We start from the raw sequence: 22,610 nt of genomic DNA on the forward strand, positions 1-22,610 counted from the left end.
AATCAGCGAAAACAGGAAATAAACAACCAGACCTTTATAAAATGGGACCAAATGATATGCCACCAATTGAGAATGCCACACATCTAGGAATAATTAGAACTACATCACCCAAAGGTAACATGATAGCAAATAATGAAGAAAACATAAAAAGCCAGACGAAGTACTTATAGTCTGCTTGGTGAAGAATTTCCATGGCAACAACGGTCTTGACGTAGAGACAATGGTGCACCTGTAAACAATTTACATCTCTACAGTATTACTATATGGATTAGAGCTTATAATTCCAACAACAAGCTCACTAACGATTCTTGAAAACTTCAAGAAGAAACTTATAAAGCAAATACTTTCTTTTACAACATGTTTAGCAGACATAACTGTTAACATCCTAACAGAATTACTACCCATTGAGGCACAGTTGCACATCCGAGCATTAGGCCTATTTAACAACATCTGCAACCAGCAGGACGACAGTGTGGAAAAATCACTTGCAAAACGCCAGCTACTTGTACACAATGATAAAATTTTAGCTGGTTCATTGCTATTAAGCATATGCCACGGAAGTATTACCTGTAGGAGGCAAGTTTGTATTTGAACAACCCAGTTAAAGACCGTATGGACCTCAACTATCAAGAAGACAATATACAATCACTGGAATAGGTCAATATAATTTTATTAACAGTCGTCACATATGTGGAGTTAGAAATGAACATGAGGTTACGATAGCTCTTACAAAGTATATATTGGCTGAAGGTAAAATGTCCCCTTTTTTCCTCTCATAACATCCGTATTCTCCGTGATTCAAGAACACATTAAAGTAAACAATCGTTCAAAGAGTGATATAGCAAATTTGTTAATGTATTATGCCTTATTCTCAAACGAATAAAAAGTTGTATTCGGTGATATCAAATGGAAAAAAGGGCGAACTTTTGGTACCTCAAAATGTGATATTTTAGCTGTATTCTTCGGGTAACATAGTAGTTTTACTAGTTTCAATGTTTGACTCCATACTAACATGTTTGTACTTTACAATATCATTACTTTACATGAACGCCTAGAAGCTAAATTATAAAGATACAGAAAACTCTCTTGGACATAATTTACGACAAAATAATTCCGTTATGAAGCAGTTAGTGTAGTGGGATTAACAAAAAAAAAAAAAAAAAAAAAAAAAAACATTGTTCGATGCTTTATCTATGGGGATTAAATATAACACGTTTGAGAACGTAGAACTTCCAAGTAATTACAACAGTAAATAGGACAATGTAAAATCGTAAAGCAAATTTAAAAATTACTAAAAAAATCCGGATGTTGTCGTTATATAAAATTGTTTCAGGTTGAACAACCATTTAATTCAAAAGGAATATCCAAATATTTACCTACCTTGTATCAGTGTCTGTTTGGTCAAAGACTCCGAATAATGGCTTTTGACATGGTTACAAACAGAACGCAGTTTACATTCATAATATGTTTCAGGTACTAGATTTTGAAGTTGATACATGCGTTGTTCATCTTCCCCTTTCAATACATCTTCAGAATACAATGTTCTAACAGACCAGTCATTTGTTCCTTGAGGTCGATGATCAAGTTCATACGATATGCACTCGTCTGGGACATCACTTAACCATTCAATGGTTATTGAACAATCAGTGCATTCAACTATGTCAAATTTTCTAGGAGCTGTAAATAGACACACTGTGCATAACTAGAGGCTCTAAAGATCCTGTGTCGCTCACCTTGGTCTATGTGAATATTAAACAAAGGACGCAGAAGGATTCATGACAAAATTGTGTTTGGGTGATGGTGATGTCTATAATGAACTTGGCCAAGTTAAGTTTCAGTGGAACATGTTAGTAAAAAATTACAAATTTTATGAAAATTGTTAAAATTGACTATAAAAGACAATAACTCCTTAAGGGGGTCAATTGACCATTTTGGTAATGTTGACTTATTTTTAGGTCTTACTTTGTTGTACATTATTGCTGTTTACAGTTTATCTATATCTATAATTATATTCAAGATAATAACAAAAAAAGGAAAAATTTCCCTAAAATTACCAATTCAGGGACAGCAACCAAACAACCGGTTGTCCGATCCATCTGAAATTCCAGGGCAGATAGATCTTGACCTGATAAACAATTTTCAGATTTTCTCTAAATGCTTTGGTTTTTGAGTTATAAGCCAAAAACTGCATTTTACCCCTATGTTCTATTTTTAACCGTGGCCGCCATCTTGGTTGGATGGCCGGGTCAAGGACACATTTTTTAAACTAGATACCCAAAAGATGATTGTGGCCAAGTTTGGATTAATTTGGCTCTGTAGTTTCAGAGGAGAAGATTTTTGTAAAAGATTACTATGATTTACGAAAAATGATTAAAAATTTACTTTAAAGGGCAATAACTCCTAAAGGGGTCAACTGACCATTTCAGTCATGTTGACTTATTTGTAAATCTTACTTTGCTGGACATTATTGCTGTTTACAATTTATCTCTATCTATAATTATATTCAAGATAATAACCAAAAACAGCAAAATTTCCTTTAAATTACCAATTAAGGGGCAGCAACCCAACAATGGGTTGTCAGATACATCTGAAAATTTCCGGGCAAATAGATCTTGACCCGATAAACAAATTTATCCCATGTCAGATTTGCTCTAAATGCTTTGGATTTTGAGTTATAAGCCAAAAACTGTATTGTACCCCTATGTTCTATTTTTAGCCATGGCGGCCATCTTGGTTGGTTAACCGGATCACCGGACACATTTTTTAAACTAGATACACCTATGATGATTGTGGCCAAGTTTGGTTTAATTTGGACTTGTAGTTTCAGAGAAGATTTTTGTAAAAGATTACCAAGATTTACGAAAAATGATTAAAAATTGACTATAAAGGGCAATAACTCCTAAAGGGGTCAACTGACCATTTCAGTCATGTTGCCTTATTTGTAAATCTTACTTTGCTGAACATTATTGCTGTTTACAGTTTATCTCTATCTATAATAATATTCAAGATAACCAAAAACAGCAAAATTTCCTTAAAATTATCAGTTCAGGAGGAACAACCCAACAATGGGTTGTTCGATTCATCTGAAAATTTCAGGGCAGATAGATCTTGACCTGATAAACAATTTTACTCCATGTCAGATTAGCTCTAAATGCTTTGAGTTATAAGCCAAAAACTGCATTTTACCCCTATGTTCTATTTTTAGCCATGGCGGCCAACTTTGTTAGTTGGCCGGGTCACCGGACACACTTTTTTAACTAGATACCTTAATGATGATTGTGGCCAAGTTTAGTTTAATTTGGCCCAGTAGTTTCAGAGGAGAAGATTTTTGTAAAAGTTAACGACGACGGACGCAGGACGACAACGGACGACAGACGCCGGACCAGGTGAGCTAAAAATGTCATCAAACTATCTAGAAACGTTTAAAGTTCGGTGCCGCAAAATCGTTCAGTATCTGTTAATTAATTCGACATGTCATATCGATGCATGGGTTCAATAAAGATCTGAGGAACCTCGTTGTTGATCATATTTACGGAATGAACCGTAAGAACAAGATGTGTACTCAATTGTTCTAAAAATGACAAAAACGACCTTGTCACTAAATCGTAAATATGACCTTTTCTACTAGTTTCGCTGCGTCTAGCGACGAAAAAATGACGACAAGAAAACCTCGCGACTGTGTTCACAAAACATCTGATGATATAATATACTCGTATATCATGAACATATCAGTGAAGTTACACTAATGTTTTTATCCCATTAGGATGTTCGCTACTCTTTTTCAAAATAACAAGCTTTTTAAAAGACTGTTATAAATTCATAGTATATGAATGAAGGAACTAAAAAAGCAGAAAAAATGAAGGGTCCGTGTGCTTGTTTTTGATATATAAGCCATTGGAAGTTTGGCGGGACATGAGTCTCTAGATGTTTCATACATTTAACATTTGCACTTTTTTCTTTCAAAAACAATGAAAAAACATCATGTATCTTATAAGATTTTCAAATATGGCTTTGTAAACTATGTGTCATAACATTATGAAAAAATAGGGGTTAGCGGGCAAAATTTTAAATGGCACTACATGGATAAAACCAGAGGATTTCGAATATTTGTCAAAAATTCAAAAACAAAAGGAGCGAACATCCTCAATATTGTTTTTCATAAGAGGGCTACTAAAAATACATGTATAAATACAGTCTCATACCACATCTTCTTTTTTATATTTACTTGATAATCATCAATTTTAATAAAAGGAAAACAAATAAGATGTCATCTGCAATTATTATTGAGGGTTATTGCTAACTTTGACAGACGTTTTTATTAATTGTTTACTGTATGTCAAGTGCAAACATATTTTTACATGCTATTATAACATAATTTGTTAGTTGGTTCAAACCCGTCCCGATTTCGCGAGGGAAAGAGCGAAGACGGCTTGGTCTTGAAACAATATCACATTAATGCATAATGATACAGCGCATAGCGAAACAAGACGAAAACAATCGTCAAAAGCTTTCTACGTCTTTGCTTTAAAGGTCTAGACATGTAAGTATTATTTAGTAAAACACTTTTACATTATTCTACAATGTGAAGATAGAGAAAAAACATTTCTATGTGTGTAACGGTTGTTAAAAATTGACAACGTTTAAGCTAAAATGTGAGTCCTTTATCGCCATTTTTTACGCTTAGTTGGCATTACATTATTTCCTGCAAAGATTTTTCTTCAGGTACATGTTATTTTTATCATCGGAGATTTACCGATTTAAAGTTCCAATGATTAATACTTATTAAACGAAACAGAACAAAATCTTATTTTTCTTCCTACTGCAATTATTTTTTTGTTTTATTCTGTTAAATATTGATCGATTTATTTAAGATCTTTTCGAGTTTGGCTATCGTTCTTGAAAGAAACAGGTATCGCATGTTGTAATCTACAAATGACCATGGACGTGTCCGTGTTTAATTACCCCGTACTTGACAAAACTTCTTCACAGATGTGGCGTGATTGTAATTTTACAACGAATTACGCTCATACTGGCATCCCAGACGCTCCCTTAGGACTTTTATGCGACTGTCATACAAGTGAGAGGTTTAGCTATAAAACCGGGTTAAATCAACCATTTTCTACATAAAAAAATGCCTGTACCAAGTAAGGAATATGACAGTTGTTATCCATTCGTTTGGTATGTTTGAGCTTTTTATTTTGCACTTTGCTTAGGGACTTTCGGAATAGAATTTTGCTCGGAGTTTTTTTTTTTTTTTTTTTTTAACTTTTAACTTTTTAGGATTAAATGTCCATAAAATATGAAAAAATAAATGACTTTTGTTTTCATTCAATTCTACTTGTCCGTGATTCTCTGTTAGTAAGCTATTGACAAATTGACTATATGTTGAATATTCAAATAAGTTATCGAACAGTTAGTGTAGTGGGATTTACAACAACAACAAGAACCAAAAAAAAAAAATGGTGTTTGGTGCTTTATCTATGGGGACAAACTTTTGAGAGCATGGAAACCAAAAATACGTAAAAACAGTAAGAGGCTGATACCTAGTTGAAATTATACAAAGGAGATACAGCAGGATATTCAAAGAATTATAAGGGAGAAGGTAAAAAAGGCCACGTTGAATTGTTTATATATGTTTCTATCGTTTAGAATAGTTTAATGAGGGTAAACAATTTATGATTTTATGCATCTTATTTACGTGATTTTACTTAAACTATAGTATGGACCTTCGAAGTATTTGTTAACTTTGGGTGTGGATTACATAATTTGAGTAAATACTCTTTGATGTTGCAAAATAGAATAGAATCTGTAGGGTTATGCCATTACATATCACATCGGAGTTCAAGTGAGACTTTGTTACGTCCATTATGGACTTTTAACTATTAAATCAAGTTAAAGTGTTAACCAAATTCTGAATTACTTACAATGTAACGTATTTTTTTTAATTTTGTTATACATACTTCCAATTCATTTTTCCCTGTTTCTTCATAAGTCTTTGACAGTTAAAAAGAAAACCAAAACAATTATCACCAATATATATAAAAATGAAATATATAATACTCCCTACGGTTGAAACAATATTTTGCAAAAAATAATTACATGAAAAAAATTGCATTCCGAGAATAAACTCGAACCCCATATAATATGTATTTACCGTTATCATGATTTTCGTATCCAACTACCCAATGGTGACGGCTATCAGCGAGCTGGTATTACACACAGTAAAATTAAGATATTTACACATAATTGCCTTAATCTTGGGTATATTGAATGTCTAATATTTTTGATAGAATATACTCTTGGACCAATCACATAATCAACTTGTAAATTATATTTAACTGTTGTTAACCTGTCTGATTCGTAAATCCAAATGTGAACGGTGTGGTTATAATCCTTTCCAACCATTTAATAACAAAATAGAACAGATATGAAATTATCTCTATGTTAATCTCTTGAAATATTGTTAAAATGTAGTCGGTCTTTTTACCAGAAATGGGTTAAGTTGGAGAATTCATAAGTAGTGCATTCCATTACTTCTTATAAATTATCTAATACTGTCATAATGAGCCAAATTAATCTAGTATGAGGGCAATTAATTAAGTTGTTTTCAACTTGTCTATTTTTTCTGATTGCCATCTCAAAGAGAAAACAATATCCTGGTCTAACTGGTACTTTAAACTAATTCCAATTTTCTTATTAAGGATATCCAAAATAAAAAAAAATACCTGATCTGTCTGGTACATTTAAGTTAACATATAATTCTGCATCTTCTTTTGTATCTATTTCCGCTTCTGATAGCATCGTTGACATAAGTTTGTTAATTTCCGAACGAAGCTGATGAACATTACATAGGACCTGTTTTGCTATTTCTGCATACATGTTAAGGTCATCAATTGAAATAGCTTTAATTCTGATATTCATGTCTGGTGTTCCGGTTAATCTGAATTCATCTATAGCGTCAAAAACCTTTATTTTATCCCATGAAGTCGGAATGTCAAGTTGCATGAAAACCGGTATAAGGATTCTCTTGTTGTCTGAAACATCAGAGTAAAAACTAATCAATAGTTTTCTATATATCGTGTTGATCTACAAAGATCACAATACATTGACAGAATCTTATAGGATATTTTATATTCATAGTGTACCACTTAATTCGAAATAATACATAATTTAGAATATTGAAATAAAATCTTCTTCGTTGAATGCATACCTTCCGTTACTAGTTCAGTATCTTCAAATATTTCCACATTCTCCCCTCTATCAAATATGTTAACCATTACATTTATCTTGTCAACCATACTATTAATAATTTCTGTAAAAATAAGAAGGTAATTGTGATATTCAATAATAACGTGGTTGGTGTTTTGGTATTTAAGCGTTCAAAATTTCCAAACAATACAGCAATGACAAATAAATAAATGATAAATCATGTCAACCAAAGAGGCTTCCTACTGGTCTGGTGATATCATCGGAGACTAAACGTTCAACAGCAGTGGCATCATCACAGTAGTTGTAAAAATAACCATACATTGTAGATACCCGGCTTATAACTGTGCACGATATACGCGTGTATTTTCTACATATTCATCGGTGACACTCGAATCAAAACAGTTCAAAGGCAAATCTAAAAAAACAAGCTTTTGATTCTGGACAGAACAAGGTTTTAATTGGGTTTTGTGTCCATTGCAAAATAAGCAATATAACGTTGGGTGTTAATACTCGATTATTTTTAGGTTTTAAGAAGAGAAAAGAAAGAGTCACTTGTTCATGTTTTACTGAAATTCTAGTTTGACAAAATTGTATATTAATACGATTATTTAGGACTTCATGTTGGATTATATACTTTGTTTTTATATGAGTTGTAACCCCCCCCCCCCTTTTTTTGGTAAAAGCAGTACACAACGGAATTAATTAATTTTATATGTCAGATTAATAATCATAACACTTGACTAATTTTAAACCATATAAAAAATGCAGACATTCTTTTCTATACAAATTGTAGAAGTCAATATGATCAAAGTCATAAATATTTAACCAAAGATACATTGTAATTGAATTATTGATATGTTGCATGAACTACAATAAGAGTGAGTACGAGTGTATCGAAAGGGTAAAGGTCTGCTGCTATGAATTCGGCCTTGTGAATCCCCACATAGACAACAGACGACTAGTATAACATCTAAGATTAAATAATTAACAAAAAACAAAACGAACAGGAAAGCCAGAAATAAACGACAACCACTGAATTGCATACGTCTTACTTGAGACAGGCACATACAGAAGGTGATGGGATTCATCATGACTGACTGATTCGTTACTGATTTGTCCTTGTCCTGACTTGAGATACTGTGAAATTACTTTAATTCGAAGGTATCAATTTTCGTGGTTTGAGCAATATTTACATGTTCGTGGATTTTCAAAGTCTTGGAAATTAGTTTTCTAAAACAAAATGAAAAATTGAAGCCTGAGAAACGAAAGTTACAAATTGTCCAGATTGAAGAAAATTGCAAAGTTAACATTGACCCGGTAAACTGGTAAATCGTAGTGACAACACTAGTTAAACCAATATAAACATGATAAAGTGATCAACAGATTCGAGACCATCAAAGGTGTTATTTAGGCCATATACATGTCACCTTAAGAAAACAGTAACATAAAAAAATGCTATAAACGTATCTTGAATTGTGAAATAATTCTTATCAAAACTAATCCCAGCATGAAATTATTATTTCCCGTATGTACGAGAAGTTTGAGGATTTAAAATGAAAACTTTATCATTCAAGCATATCAATACAGGAAATCTGACTTTCATCGATCAAAAAGATTTTTATGAGAATTAAAAAATCAAAAGTTGTACAGTTAGGGTTATTCTAAAAAGATTAAATGGGTATCATCGTGCATGCTGATGTAGTGCATAGTGCGTTTGCCCTGTGACTACTAGTATAGTGTTTTCAGATTTGGCGTTATTCAATATATTCTCTAGATCATATTACATGTATTAGTAGTCACACCTATATGAGGATCTTTCAATGTCTTGATTTAGACAATGGTTGTTTAATTTCGTTAAACTCTTTAATTCGTGGATAAAGTCATCCACGAAAACAACGAAAATTGTTACCCCATGAATAAAAGTACTTTCAAAGTTGTGAAGTAACACTACAACTTAGCGCTGTAAGAATCAGGTAAAAAGGCTTGATTATCTGCCTAAAACTACCATGTGCCACATCACGGGTGTCACATGTGAAGCAGGATATCATTACCCTTACAGAGTAAGTAAGACCAACCTGTTTTTTTTATATAGTTCGTATTCAGTCTAGTTATCCATATAGTGTTCTGAAGACCGTTATTTGCCTTTTTATCATGTCAAGGTGTTGTATGTGTCTCTTAAACTTATATTTAAAAATAAAATACAAACCGCACATAGTATTGATCTACTAGAAGTTACTGTAATCTAGTTCAAAGACAATTACAAATTATAAACCAAGTCAACCTATCATCCAGTACGGATCAAATAATTTTTGTATACATACTTGATAAACATCCCGATAAAAAAATCTAGTTGTTTGAATAACTGTTTAGTTATACATATTAAGTTATGTTTTATCTATTGAGAACAAAATCGTTTTGATTACCGATAAATATCAATACAATACTTTTAAGGTTTATCTAAAGTGTTTGAACAATATGGCCGTTTTTACACCCAAACATGTACTATGAGTACAGACAAACTAATGCATCTAGGAAAGTTTTTAGACATGGCTGGACCTCGGTATATAAAAGTTATACGAAGTCTATGTTTCAGAAAATTAATGACTTACCTGGATTTTGACGTGCATTGTATTTTCAGTCTGCAGGATATAGCAAAATAAACAAACACACGAGTTTCATTTTATATGGTCCACTCAGTTACACGGTTAAAGTTACCTATTGTTTACGGGTATCTATTGTCCATATATTGTCCAATTAAATCAATACTACTCACAACATCGTTTATATGAGGGCAGCTTCGCAAACGTTTTTCCAACTTAGTTTATTTTTGCACCTTCTGCAGAAATGAAACAAATGAATAGCAAAATCGAGAAAAGTTTATAATTTTCTGAACCATATGCATTTAAAGATTAATTATCTAGGTCCAGCCATTCCTCAAAATTTCGCAGGTGTACATGTTTTTCTGTACTCAGAGTATAATTGATGGTGTAAATAAGGCCATTTTAGCCAAAAGGTTATGATGAATGTTAAAGATATTACCAGCGTGTTAAATTAACAGCTATAACTTAGTATAAGTTATTCAAACGATTAGAAAGTTTAATTTGGATCGTATCTAAGTTTATGGACTATTTGAACGTCATATTTTTTCATCCCATTTTTTAGAACTTTCCCGTATTAATTGTTGGTAGTTTCTCGTTCTGAATATGCATGAAATCATTACATCTACTTTAAACCAATAAACCGCGGGCGTAGCAAAAGAGATGAGAAATATACACACCGTTAGAATGGATCAAATTAACAACATTGGAAATAAATGAGAAAAAAAAAAGACAATAAGGTACCCACACTTGTCTCTTTTATCGTAAGTAGACATCATTGTAAGTGGATTTTCTAATGAAGAATTTCGAAAGCAGCACACAACGCGTTATGAAGTGTTCGACAGACATCAAATGTCATTTGTATGTATTTAGTGCTGCTCTAAAAGTAAAATAGATCATATTCAAATAATTTATATCGATGCAATATCCTATTCCATTTATCGGGATATTTTCGAATTCAAAGAACTTTGCTACACCTTCATCTAGCGGACCATTTTTTGCAATGCTCTACAGTCAATCCTAGATCTTTTCAGAAGAAATGGATCGGATTTAAGATAATTTGGTTTTCCTTATACATGATATAAATGATTCTCAATTGTCTCCTTTAATTAGATTCTTCTCTTTTAAATTAACTAAAATCTAACGGATAATATAAATGAAAATTGCTTATCTTCTCATAATTTTATGTTTCTCACACAAGAACAAAAAGGAAAAGAAATGCTAAACCCCTCTATCATGGAACATGTTGATAACAGTGACTCCTTTTACTAAACAGCCATGAAAACTAATGGTAGAAGTCTTGTATTTTTTTCCATATTTTCATTACAATAGAATTGTAGTTTCCTTACTCTGTTATGTTTCATGTTTTTGTTTAGTGCCGTGTGGAGACAGCAGAGTGCCTCCCCGTGCTTCAGGTTAATGTTCTTATAATATGCTAGATTATGAAGTGTTTGTCCGACCTCTCCGAGTGCGGGAGTTTATCGCTGCATGGATGACCCATTGGTGGCATTCGGTTGTTGTCTGCTCTATGGTCTCTTTGACATATTCCCCATTTCCATTCTAAATTTTATGTTTATATGACTATGAATATACTATTATTATTTATTCAATTGAGGATTTTTTAATATTAAATGAGGTTTAGATTTTACCATGATGTTCTTGAATATGCATGTAGTAAGTTACAGAAATTATCCGTAAGAAAAAAAAATTAGAAACCGTAACAGAACTGCGATAAGAACACTGCAAACCACAAAAAGCAATATGAGCCCACAAATCACTACACATGAAACTAACAAGTGAGTAACTCAAACCCTTAACGAACTATAATGGGCTCCAGATAATCAATGGTCAGTCAATCTGCAAGATTTTATTCATATCCGAAAATTTAGGAAAATAAAGGGAAGCTTTATGGATTTTTTCATATAATATTCACATTTAAGAACATATAGTCTTTTGAATATTTCACATTAAATGGATATTCCATTTACAATAGCTTCTTCTAAAATCCTGAGGTAAAAGCACATTATGATATTTGTGTTATAAAATAGAGCATATTTACGTATTTTTCTCATGGTTTGCTGACAATCTTTTTCCATCGATCTACTAAACAGCTGAGGCATGGTATGGTGTAAAGCAGCTGCTCTCTCTTCAAGGACTTGATTTTGTGCTCTCTTGATAACATACATGCGATATGAACATATGCAAATATAAATACACAAAATATAACTGTAACAAGAGGAATTAAGATCAAAGCATCTAGTCGATATCCTTTCATGCCTTTGTAAGACTGATAAATAATTAGTTTATGTGTTACTGTTGTACAGGTTTGGGACAACTCACAACTCGCCGAATATGGAACTATTCCCGTAGAGAGTAACTCTCACTCAATTTAGTTATCTTTTGATATTGCCAAAAATTATTTTTTTTATATGTTAGCTGAGTCTCTAAACTTAAAAGTGAATAACATTATAACAAAAGAAACATCCAATTCCAAATAATATTTTTTTTATTTTTTTTTTGGGGGGGGGGGGGGGGGGGGGAGGGGTTGAAAAATTTAGTGTCCTGAAAAATGTAAATTTTCGAAATGTTCATAGGATGATAACTGTAAATCACTGTAAATCAGTTTATGGCTATTCGTCTTTTAAATAATTTGCTACATTTTTCATGAAAATGTTCTATTTCAAGTACGAAATGTGTATTAAAAATATCATTTATTAATTCAGAAAATATTCTTCATTTGAATGATAGTTACTAATTTGGCGGGTTGTTCTTAAACTGTTTTACATTTTAGTATTCAAAATATGACCCTTCAATCTACAAATAATAAAACATCAACATAACTTTTTCCATAATCGATACTTTATTGATATATGTATGTTTATAGCTTGTAACAACTTCTTTCTATTTTGAATGGTCGTTGACTCGAACTTTTGTAATTTATTGTCCATTTTTGTCCCCCGCGTAACGCGTTGCGGAGGACATGGAAATACCGGGCGTCCGTGTGTCCGTCCGGTCTTGTTAGCGCTCTTACAGATTTTTATAAAGCTTATACTATAGATTAGTATCAGCAATATCTCGGACAAGTTCTATAATGGTGGACGATCGCCTTTTAAAAAAAGTTGTGCCCCTTGGAAATATTAAATTTATGGGAAATGGCCTCGTTTGCGACACAGCTATAGTTTATCATTTCAAATTCAAATGAATCAAGGTTTGGACCACTGCGTTCTCCTAAAAAAATACGCATATGATGCATCTGTCATGTCATGTTAACAAGTAACATTTTTGTAATTATTAATTTATTCATTCACTGCATCAACAAATTCTGTATTTATGCTATCTGGATTTCTTTAAATTACTCCAGTATATTTAGAGTCAGATACTCCCCAGTTCAATAGCTAATAAAAAAAAAATTCTTTCTATGAAAATATGTTTTCCTTTTTATCATTCTTTTAAAATCTTCACATTGTTTAGAACACTTTTGTTAAAGGTTTATAGTATGGTCGTTGCTTTAGTTTTAATCCTAGATCATTGACTGTTTTTCACATTGTTATGTATGTTAAATCAAATATGTTGTAGTGGATTCGTTCATGGTTGACCTACCGTAAATGCTAATTATATCAGATATCGAATGAATGAACGTAAAGCCTATACATATATGCAACAGTATTTGTCAAAATGTTATTTCTCCAGATTGACAGTGCTTTCATTTCCGGTTGCTATTTCGGCCATACTACTTTTCACTGCAATGAAGCTTTACAGATATGATATAACAAATCTTACCTCAAATTCAGCACATTTATTTCTCCAGTAATCTCGACAAACGATTTCATACTTTAACATATAATCGTCAATTATTGTTAGTTTTTTTGCTTGCATAATATTTTTCTCTGTTTCTTCAGCACATGCACTGCTTATTACTTTAGCTATTCCCATAATGGATCCTTCAAGTGTTGTCCATTTTCTGTTAAATTCATCATCTGTTAACTCTTGTATATCTGACAGATGGAATATTTCGTTTCGCACGTCTTTTATTTGTTCTATCCAATTATCTATCCCTAACGCGTGTTTTCCACATTTCTGAATTATATAGTTTGCTAGTGTGATATCAACCACTCTGACATCTATGTGTGCTTTTGCAGAATATTCACAAATGCAAATTTGAGTCAACTTGCCTCTGGTATATCTTTTGTGATCACGAATCTGGTTCCCTTTGTCTGATATATACAGTATCAGTAACTGCTTCCTTGTTATCAATTTCTCTTTGTTGATGCTTGGTATCGTGCATTCGCAACATTGAGATGTTTCGTAAATATGCACCAACTTGTGTTTCTCCTTAGTCAGAAATGTTTCAAAACTATCGGGTCCGAGTATCTTTTCTTTAATATACTTAGAGATAACAAGGTATGCCACATCAACAATGAGGGCCACTAATTTAAAGTAGTTGTTTCTATGTTGTTGTGTCATATCTATATCTAAAGAAAAATATTGATTTTCAGCAAGTAGTTCTTATATTAGAATATAAACCATACCAAGAAAGTTTGACAGAAATGTTAGTTTACGATTTATCATTATCCGATGACAGATAAGGAACTGTATGATTGGGCAAAGGTGCTCCAACAGAATTACGAATCTGTTGACCGATACGATATCTGTACGTCTCTACTCACAAACGACTTTTTAGCGTCGGCAATATTTTTTTACATACCAGAATAGTAGTCTAATTAGTAATTTCATCGATTGTGACATTTTCACTTATTTTGGATTCGCATGGCAGGTGATGCATACAAGGCAGGAGATGATAACCATGTATACAAACCCATGAATGCAAAACAGGAGAAGATTACCATGAATACAAACCCATGAATGCAAAACAGGAGACGATTACCATGTATACAAACACATGAATGCAAAACAGGAGACGATTACCATGTATACTAATCCATGAATTTAAGGCAGGACACAATTAAAGAACTTTAGTGAGAGCGCTCACATACCCCACATCCCCACAATGTCATTGGAGAAATGAAATACGTGTAAGAAAAAAAATATAAGAAAAAAATATGAATTATTATTTCCTGTCAATACGCACATCATAGTATGTCCTTATTATCTACAAAGTTTCATGAAATTCTGTTTTGTGGTTTCAGTGGAGTTGCGATGACAAACTGGGATATGGGAAGGTCAATTGACAATTTTTGACATATTGTCTTATTAGTAGATTTTCTGAACGTTATTGCTGTTTACAGTTTATCTCTATAGGCTACATTTATATGATTATATGAAAGATAATAACCAAAATTGCAAAACAGGAGTAGATTGCCATGTATACAAACACATGAATGCAAAATTTCCTAAAAACTGCATTTAACAGACCAATAACAGATAACTCGTCTAGTAAAAAATTTATACTGGACTGATAGGGAATTTTTTTTATTTTACTTGTAGGAAGAAAACAAGTTCGGGGACACCCTTTTTTCTTTTTATTTTCTTAAAATATATTACAAAAACTATCTTTTCACAATTTTTTTTAAAATTCTATCTTATAGATGTTGCTTTATGCATACCAATGTGTTTTTCCATGAACAATCTAACCAAAATTAGACTATTTTCAACGACTCTCAGCTTGAAAAATAGCACGCACGGTGACCCATACTTTTTATAATATTTTTGAAAAGAGCATAGTTAAATCTTCATTTTGGCTAAGTATAAGAAAATTCTGTCTCAAAAAATATTTACTTATGATATACCTAAACAGGTATAAAACACACTGTCAATGCGAGGAATCTTCATTTTAATTTAGCAGAGGTAGAAAATTTAATAGAAAAAATGCTATACAGTTTGTACCTTAATCAGAGATACATCAAGGTTTTTACAGTACACTTTTTTATAGTTCCCAAGAAAACAGGCGATTGGAACCCTATGATAAATTTGAAACCAGTATCTGAGGAAGCAATAAGGCAAATATTACAAATTCGTAGCTCAGTGTTTCTGTCCTTCCCAAGCACTTCGGGTGCTCATATAAATAATTTCTGTAGTAGCAGCTCATCTGAGAAGTTAAAACATACGCCTAGCAAACTAGTTGCACAATTGGTTGCTAGAGAATGCTCAAGAGAAAATGCTAATTTCAGACAAAAAGAAACACTCAGTTTCAATTTTGGGGTTTATAGAAAATCTTCACTTATCCCATCACAAGCGATCAATTACATAGGGTTCATTTTCAAGGAGGAGATAGTTTCTCTAGCTATGGAAATAGAAATGTTAGTGAGGAGCTTAATGGTAGAACACAACATGGCAACAGATTATCTAATGTTGTTGGGTTTGATAGCGTCTTGCATGGAATTGATCCCCAATGTACGGCTTTAATTGAAGCCTATCCAAGAGGGACGAAAGATACCAAAGGGACAGTCAAACTCATAAATCTAAAACAAACTGACAACGCCATGGCTAAAAATGAAAAAAGACAAACAAAAAAACAATAGTACACATGACACAACATAGAAAACTAAAGAATAAACAACACGAACCCCACCAAAAACTAGGGGTGATCTCAGGTGCTCCGGAAGGGTAAGCAGATCCTGCTCCACATGTGGCACCCGTCGTGTTGCTTATGTGATTACAAATCCAGTAAATAGTAATATTCGGTAGGTCACATTCTTGAAAGGGAAGGGGATTGTAGTTACGACGCAAGGAACATATCCGATATCATTTGTGAAACGGTTATTCCATAACGGTCAACCAATTCGTGATGGCGTCCGTAAAATTTACGAAGGGATGACTTCAACTTTACCATTTGGAACTCTTGGTTTAACAGCTTCCTTGTGAGCAGTAACCCTCTATCAAGAAAATCATGATAGGAAATGCAAGCACGGGAGTATCGTATCAATTGGGAGATATATACCCCGTATGCAGGTGCTGCTGGAATGTTGCTACTTAGAAATGGAAAGTTCACAATTGGAAAGCTGAAATCATCTCTTTTGTCGTAAAGTTTTGTTTTCAACCGACCAATGTTATCTACTTCATTTCTGGAAATATAAAAAAAGAAGATGTGGTATGTTTGCCAATTGAACAACTGTCCACAAGAGACCAAAATGATACAGACATTAACAACTATAGATTACCACAATTCAACAATGACCAAAGCCCATACCGCATAGTCAGATATAAAAGGCCCTCTTCCACCAGAGAAATTTCATTTGCACAACAACTTGGTTGTTTCACAGAGAAAATACTAAAAAGGACAAATAATTACACCAGTGTTCGGCTACCGTCACAATAACAACAGATGCTTCAAACACGGGGTTTGAGTCTCACATGAATAATCAGATTTTTCAAGGTTTTTGGTCTGTTCAAGAACAGAAACTAAACATACATATGTTGGAATAGGGAGCTGTTATTCAAACAATACAACATTTATACCAGCAATACAAACCCAGAATGTGCTGATCAAATATACGACAACACAACAGGCGTTCAGTATGTGAACAAACCGTGGGTGAGTTCACCAAGTTGATACACCTTTGTTACAAGACATGGTGTCTAATGAAAATGGCGATTCAAAACAATCTGACATTCAGAGTAGCTCATTTAGCGGGAAAATTAAACATTCATGGAGACCATATGTCTGGAAACCAAATACAACCAACTGAGTGAACACTGAACAATAAAAAAATTCACACATAAAGAGTTTGCTTACACATAAACATTCAGTCATGCTCATGTACTATGTTTCAACCTTATGTATTTAGATTCTGGTGCTCTAGAGGGATAACACTGAATTGGATGTGTTTGCTTAAACTACATTTTACAGTGCTTAAAAGAAATTGAAAAAAAATATGCTTTATAAACTGTCAGGTATACTTTAATTCTAGACAATTTTATTTTTATTTCTAAGTGTTTTGAATGTAAACTTGGAGTAAGAATTCTTTATACTTTTTTTATTAATATTATTTGAGGGAGAGTTTAATCATTTTGGTAATGGATAGATAGCTTCTTGATTCAAACAGGGATTCAAACAGGGACCGTGCAATAACAGGATGGGTTATTTAACTGATCATTTCAAAAAAAATCGTCACAATAACTTTATAATTGTAAGCTTATTAATAGTTTCTTTGTGGTAAATTGAGGACATTTTTCCTATTTGTTTTTTGTCGGTTGGACCTTTTTTTTATAATTGAAGTTAACTACTTTATATTGTCTACTCAAATGTATTGTATAGTTCTGATCTTATGCATCGTATTTGAATAACATAATGTAGGATTTATCTTCCAAATTTGTTTGCTGAACCTATTACACTGACAAATTAGTAAAATAAAGCCTTCCGACCTAAAATGTGGAAACTTCAGGAGAATGTGTGAAAGTAAAACAAAAAAAAACAAGAAGGGGAATGGAATGGTTTTGTCATTATTGATATTCAAGGTCAATTATTACTACAGAATACAACACCTTTATATCTGAAGTCAATTCATATTAAGGATCTTGCGACCTATTTCTGATGTTTTTGCTTTTTGTATTTCAGTCATTGTATGATCTATATTTTCCCCTTTTATTGCCATTCTCACACAGTTTCCTCAATTGATATATCACAAAACAATACAAATTGTACAGTAGCTGCTTCCGGTTGATTTTAATGGTAACACACACAAATGGGCTTAGGAGACCTAAGGCCCCATCCATGGGGAAAATTGAGTTGATTATCAGTAAACAATTGAACCATGACTTGATCGGGCCCCTTTTATGGCATGCAGTCAAAAAGCACCCTTATTAAACACGTCTGGATTTAACATTATGAACAAAGTAACGGTACATTAAAGAAATAGCTGTAAGAAATTGCACTGCCAAATATGTCACTATGCATATAAATTAAAATAAAAAATGAGTCCCTTATCCAAATAGCATTACTAGGTTAGAAAATTTACCATGTAAGGATGACCTGGTTCCTGAACTTATAGCTAGTAAGTTCCTAGCAGGAAGAGATAATCCTACTTGAAAATGTTTGTAAAATTACTTGAAGATAATAGAATCACAAGTCTCACCACTAATTTGCCGTAAGTCTAGGATGACCTAGTTATGTTACTAAACGGTAGAAATATTGCTTATTGAAAATAGTAAATTCACCAAGCAGTCTAGCAAAATAACTAAAGACCCATTGTTTGATTAATAAACAGCCTGGTAAATTATCTTTTGAGGCCTAGTATATTTACTAGGTAGGCTAGTACATATATTGCTGGCCTAGTATTGTCATGAACAGTATGTTTTCTAATTTACTTAGTAGAGATTAATAGGTATTTATGTCAGTGCTTGATTTGTGTGTCCTTGTAAGTAATAAACAACGAGTGATTGATCAGTGCACTGATGATCAATCATTAAAATATTCACAATTCATCCAAACTAAAAATTTATCAACAATTTCAAAATTCAAATCAGCGTGGTTTTTATGTTGGTGTTCTAAGTAATACATAAGAAAGGTCATCTCTGTAAAATAAAATTAAGTCCACACAATCTTGATATTGAAAAAGGATGACATTTAAGTTAACCCACCTATGAACTAGTTTGTAATGTATTAAAAATCGGGTTAAGTAGAAGATGAACATCACTTTTCACTGAAATTATAACTACAGATTAAACCTTAAAACTAGATATATATAAGCAGCTAAGTCCAATATTTTGGCACAACTGATCATTTTATGGTAAAAGCATGAAACTTTGCACAGTGTTAGTTATGATGCTTATCAACGTTTTTGGATATGGAGCCATAAAAAAAAATCCACAATGGCCGTCAATTTCAAAATGGTCGCCAACAGTCAAAAATATAGTATACTTTATCATTTGAACATAGAAGCACAAAACTTTGCATATTGCTAGTTATGTTGATAATTAATCTTTTCTGAATATGAAACAATAAAAACAAATCCTAATGGCCGCCAACAGTCATAAGGTAGAGTCCAAAAATATGGTATAGAAAGTAAAATCACAAAAAATACTGAACCTAGAGGAAAATCAAATCGGAAACTCCATAATAACATGGCAAAATCAAATAATCATCAAATTCCGTAATATTTACAATGATGCGTTAACTACACAAAAAATCAAATAGTTAAAATATGGGTACAGCAGTCATCATTGTGTAACAATTTTAAAAAAGGAACAATTTAACAGAACACAAAACATCTATCCACAAACACATTCATTGATGTGCGTGTCTGACGTCAGAAAATTGTATACGTCACATATATTTGTCGTTCAATGTACATACAAACACTTTTAAAATTTCATATAGGCAATGTTAGCATACAGGGTTAAAAAAATCAAAAGTATGTAAGAATAAATTTCAGAAATAGACCGAGATTTAAAATAGTCCAAAAGTTATATAGAATTTTTAAGAATCCATCAATAGTTTATTCCACTACGCGATTGCATGATTTTGACGTTTGTGGTTCAACGTATTTTGAAATTCATAATAGAAATATATCATAATGATGTAAAATAGACCAATATTATACTGACGGGATCTTTTAAAGTACAGAGCCACGTTATGAGAACCAAAGAAATACCAAAAGTCGCATTTACAAAACACACCACTAAAAAATGAAAGTCAATACAAACACATTGACGGGATGTATACGTACCGAGCCACGTTAAACGGATATCACATAAAACAATCCAACAGTAAAATTAACACAATATTGACACGTTAAAATCACGTTAAAATGTGTACATGTGATAATAATGTCAAGATTAAAACAAAACTTACCTTTGTTCAAAAACTGGTTAACAAAATACTAAGCGCGTCTTGAAATCTTAGTATGTTTTGTTCACTTGCATACTTATTCGTTTTTCAGAACATTCTTTACTAAACATTACCGCATCTACGATAGTTTGATATAAGCACAAAAGTACTGATTGACTGGAATACAATGTTCATCTATTACATGGAGCAAATGGTTGTTACAAATCAATAACTACCGTGGTTGTAAATCTATACACATGACGTGCGCATTGAAATCATGACATTTTAAATGTTTATATAAATACAATCTCCTCAAAATTGTCAATATTGAATGACAGAATAAATATTATGATACACCATTTATAAGTTTAAGGCTTGATATATTAGTATACACATTTTTGCACCTCATGTTTGCGATATTCCATCTTTTTCGCAAGTGTTTTTGTTTTCTGTTTGGTATTAAATATTATCATATTATTACATGGCATTTTTCATATCGCATGTATTATCAGCCCTAGGTTCAATATCAGTCCAAGAGCCGCATGGCTCGAGGGCTGATATTGACCGAGGGCTGATAATACATGCGATATGAAAAATGACATGTTATGATCTTTTTATCATATGCTTCAACAGTAGAGAAAAATAACAGATTCATATATTGATCCTTTTACGTGGTTCCCGAAGTTTAAAGAGTAAAAAAGTTCACGGCCGTCGGACCCAAAATTTGATACATTCAATCTGAAATCTTTCTATCATATGCCTCAACAGAAAGAGAGAAAGAAAAAAACATATTAATATGGACGAATCGACAAAAAAATAAGTCAACAATATACATAATGATCATTGTTTGAAAAAGTCAACTTTTTAAAGAAACTTTCTAAATTATGTTTCAAAAAAACTTAAAAAATGCATTTATTAAATAATTTGTTTGTTTTGTTTTGTTTTGTTTTGTTTTTTTTTTTTATCATTTTAAACAATATACTTTCCAGTATTGAAGAAATTGTTTTGTACACTACTTTGTAATGTTTTTCACTGAAAACGTAACATTAAGGTGTATTTTCCGGAATTGGCCGAGTATTACCGGAATGCCATGTGATAACGTTACGGAAAGGCATGTGATAACAATCGAAGCATGTGATAAACTTTTCATATCAGCCCGCTAAGCACCAATTCGAAAAATATGGAATTTACGTCAATTTAATGCTATTATCATACGGTAAAATTTATATGTTATTTAGTCTAAGTATATGATAAATATTATTATCATATACTTAGACTAAATGACATATACATTTTACCGTATGATAATAGCATTAAATTGACGTAAATTCCATATTTTTCGAATTGGTGCTTCGATATGAAAAGTTTATCACATGCTTCGATTGTTATCACATGCCTTTCCGTAACGTTATCACATGGCATTCCGGTAATACTCGGCTAATTCCGGAAAATACACCTCAATGCTACGTTTTCAGTGAAAAACATTACAAAGTAGTGTACAAAACAATTATTTGAATACTGGAAAGTATATTGTTTAACATAATAAAAAACAAAACAAAAACTAACAATTATTTAATAAATGCAGTTTTTAAGTTTTTCTGAAACATAATTTAGAAAGTTTCTTTAAAAAGTTGACTTTTCCAAACAATGATCATTATGTATATTGTTGAATTATTTTTTTGTCGATTCGTGCATATTAAAATGTGTTTTTTTTTCTCTCTCTGTTGAGGCATATGATAGAAAGATTTTCATATTGAAAGTATCAAATTTTTGGCCCGACGGCCGTGAACTTATTTACTCTTTAAACTTCGGGAACCACGTAAAAGGATCAATACATGAATCTGTTATTTTTCTCTACTGTTGAAGCATATGATAAAAAGATCATAACATGTCATTTTTCATATCGCATGTATTATCAGCCCTCGGTCAATATCAGCCCTCGAGCCATGCGGCTCTTGGGCTGATATTGAATCTAGGGCTGATAATACATGCGATATGAAAAATGCCATGTAATAATCTGATAAGATCCATGTTACATCTGGTGATCGATTTATTTGGTAATCGCCAATGGCAGTCAG

The 22,610-nt window shown here is 32.4% G+C and overlaps 2 protein-coding genes across 2 annotated transcripts in view; both read right to left on the reverse strand.

The window, feature by feature from the left end:
• LOC139502004 (uncharacterized) overlaps positions 1-22,610 on the reverse strand; it is a 165,999-nt gene that overhangs the window by 27,034 nt on the left and 116,355 nt on the right. The window contains exon 7 of the mRNA XM_071291323.1: positions 1,381-1,677. Within this exon, the coding sequence (XP_071147424.1) occupies positions 1,381-1,677 (297 nt within the window). The remainder of the gene's footprint in view (positions 1-1,380; positions 1,678-22,610) is intronic.
• On the reverse strand, positions 10,156-20,774 carry LOC139501790 (uncharacterized). Its single transcript, XM_071290989.1, has 3 exons — positions 20,557-20,774; positions 13,587-14,278; positions 10,156-11,977 (listed from the first exon to the last, which is right to left on the reverse strand). The coding sequence occupies exons 2-3, from the start codon at positions 14,268-14,270 to the stop codon at positions 11,774-11,776; spliced, it is 888 nt and encodes a 295-aa protein (XP_071147090.1). The 5' UTR covers positions 14,271-14,278; positions 20,557-20,774; the 3' UTR covers positions 10,156-11,773.

Source organism: Mytilus edulis, chromosome 13 (genome assembly GCF_963676685.1).
Source record: "Mytilus edulis chromosome 13, xbMytEdul2.2, whole genome shotgun sequence".
In the NCBI taxonomy this organism is placed as follows: domain Eukaryota; kingdom Metazoa; phylum Mollusca; class Bivalvia; order Mytilida; family Mytilidae; genus Mytilus; species Mytilus edulis.

Excerpts from the sequence above, each read along its gene's own strand:
- LOC139501790 (XM_071290989.1), bottom strand. The coding sequence starts at position 14,270 with ATGACACAACAACATAGAAACAACTACTTTAAATTAGTGGCCCTCATT. Across the intron at positions 11,978-13,586 it reads ATAAATGTGCTGAATTTGAG|AGAGCACAAAATCAAGTCCT; the intron begins GTAAGATTTGTT and ends TATGTTATCAAG.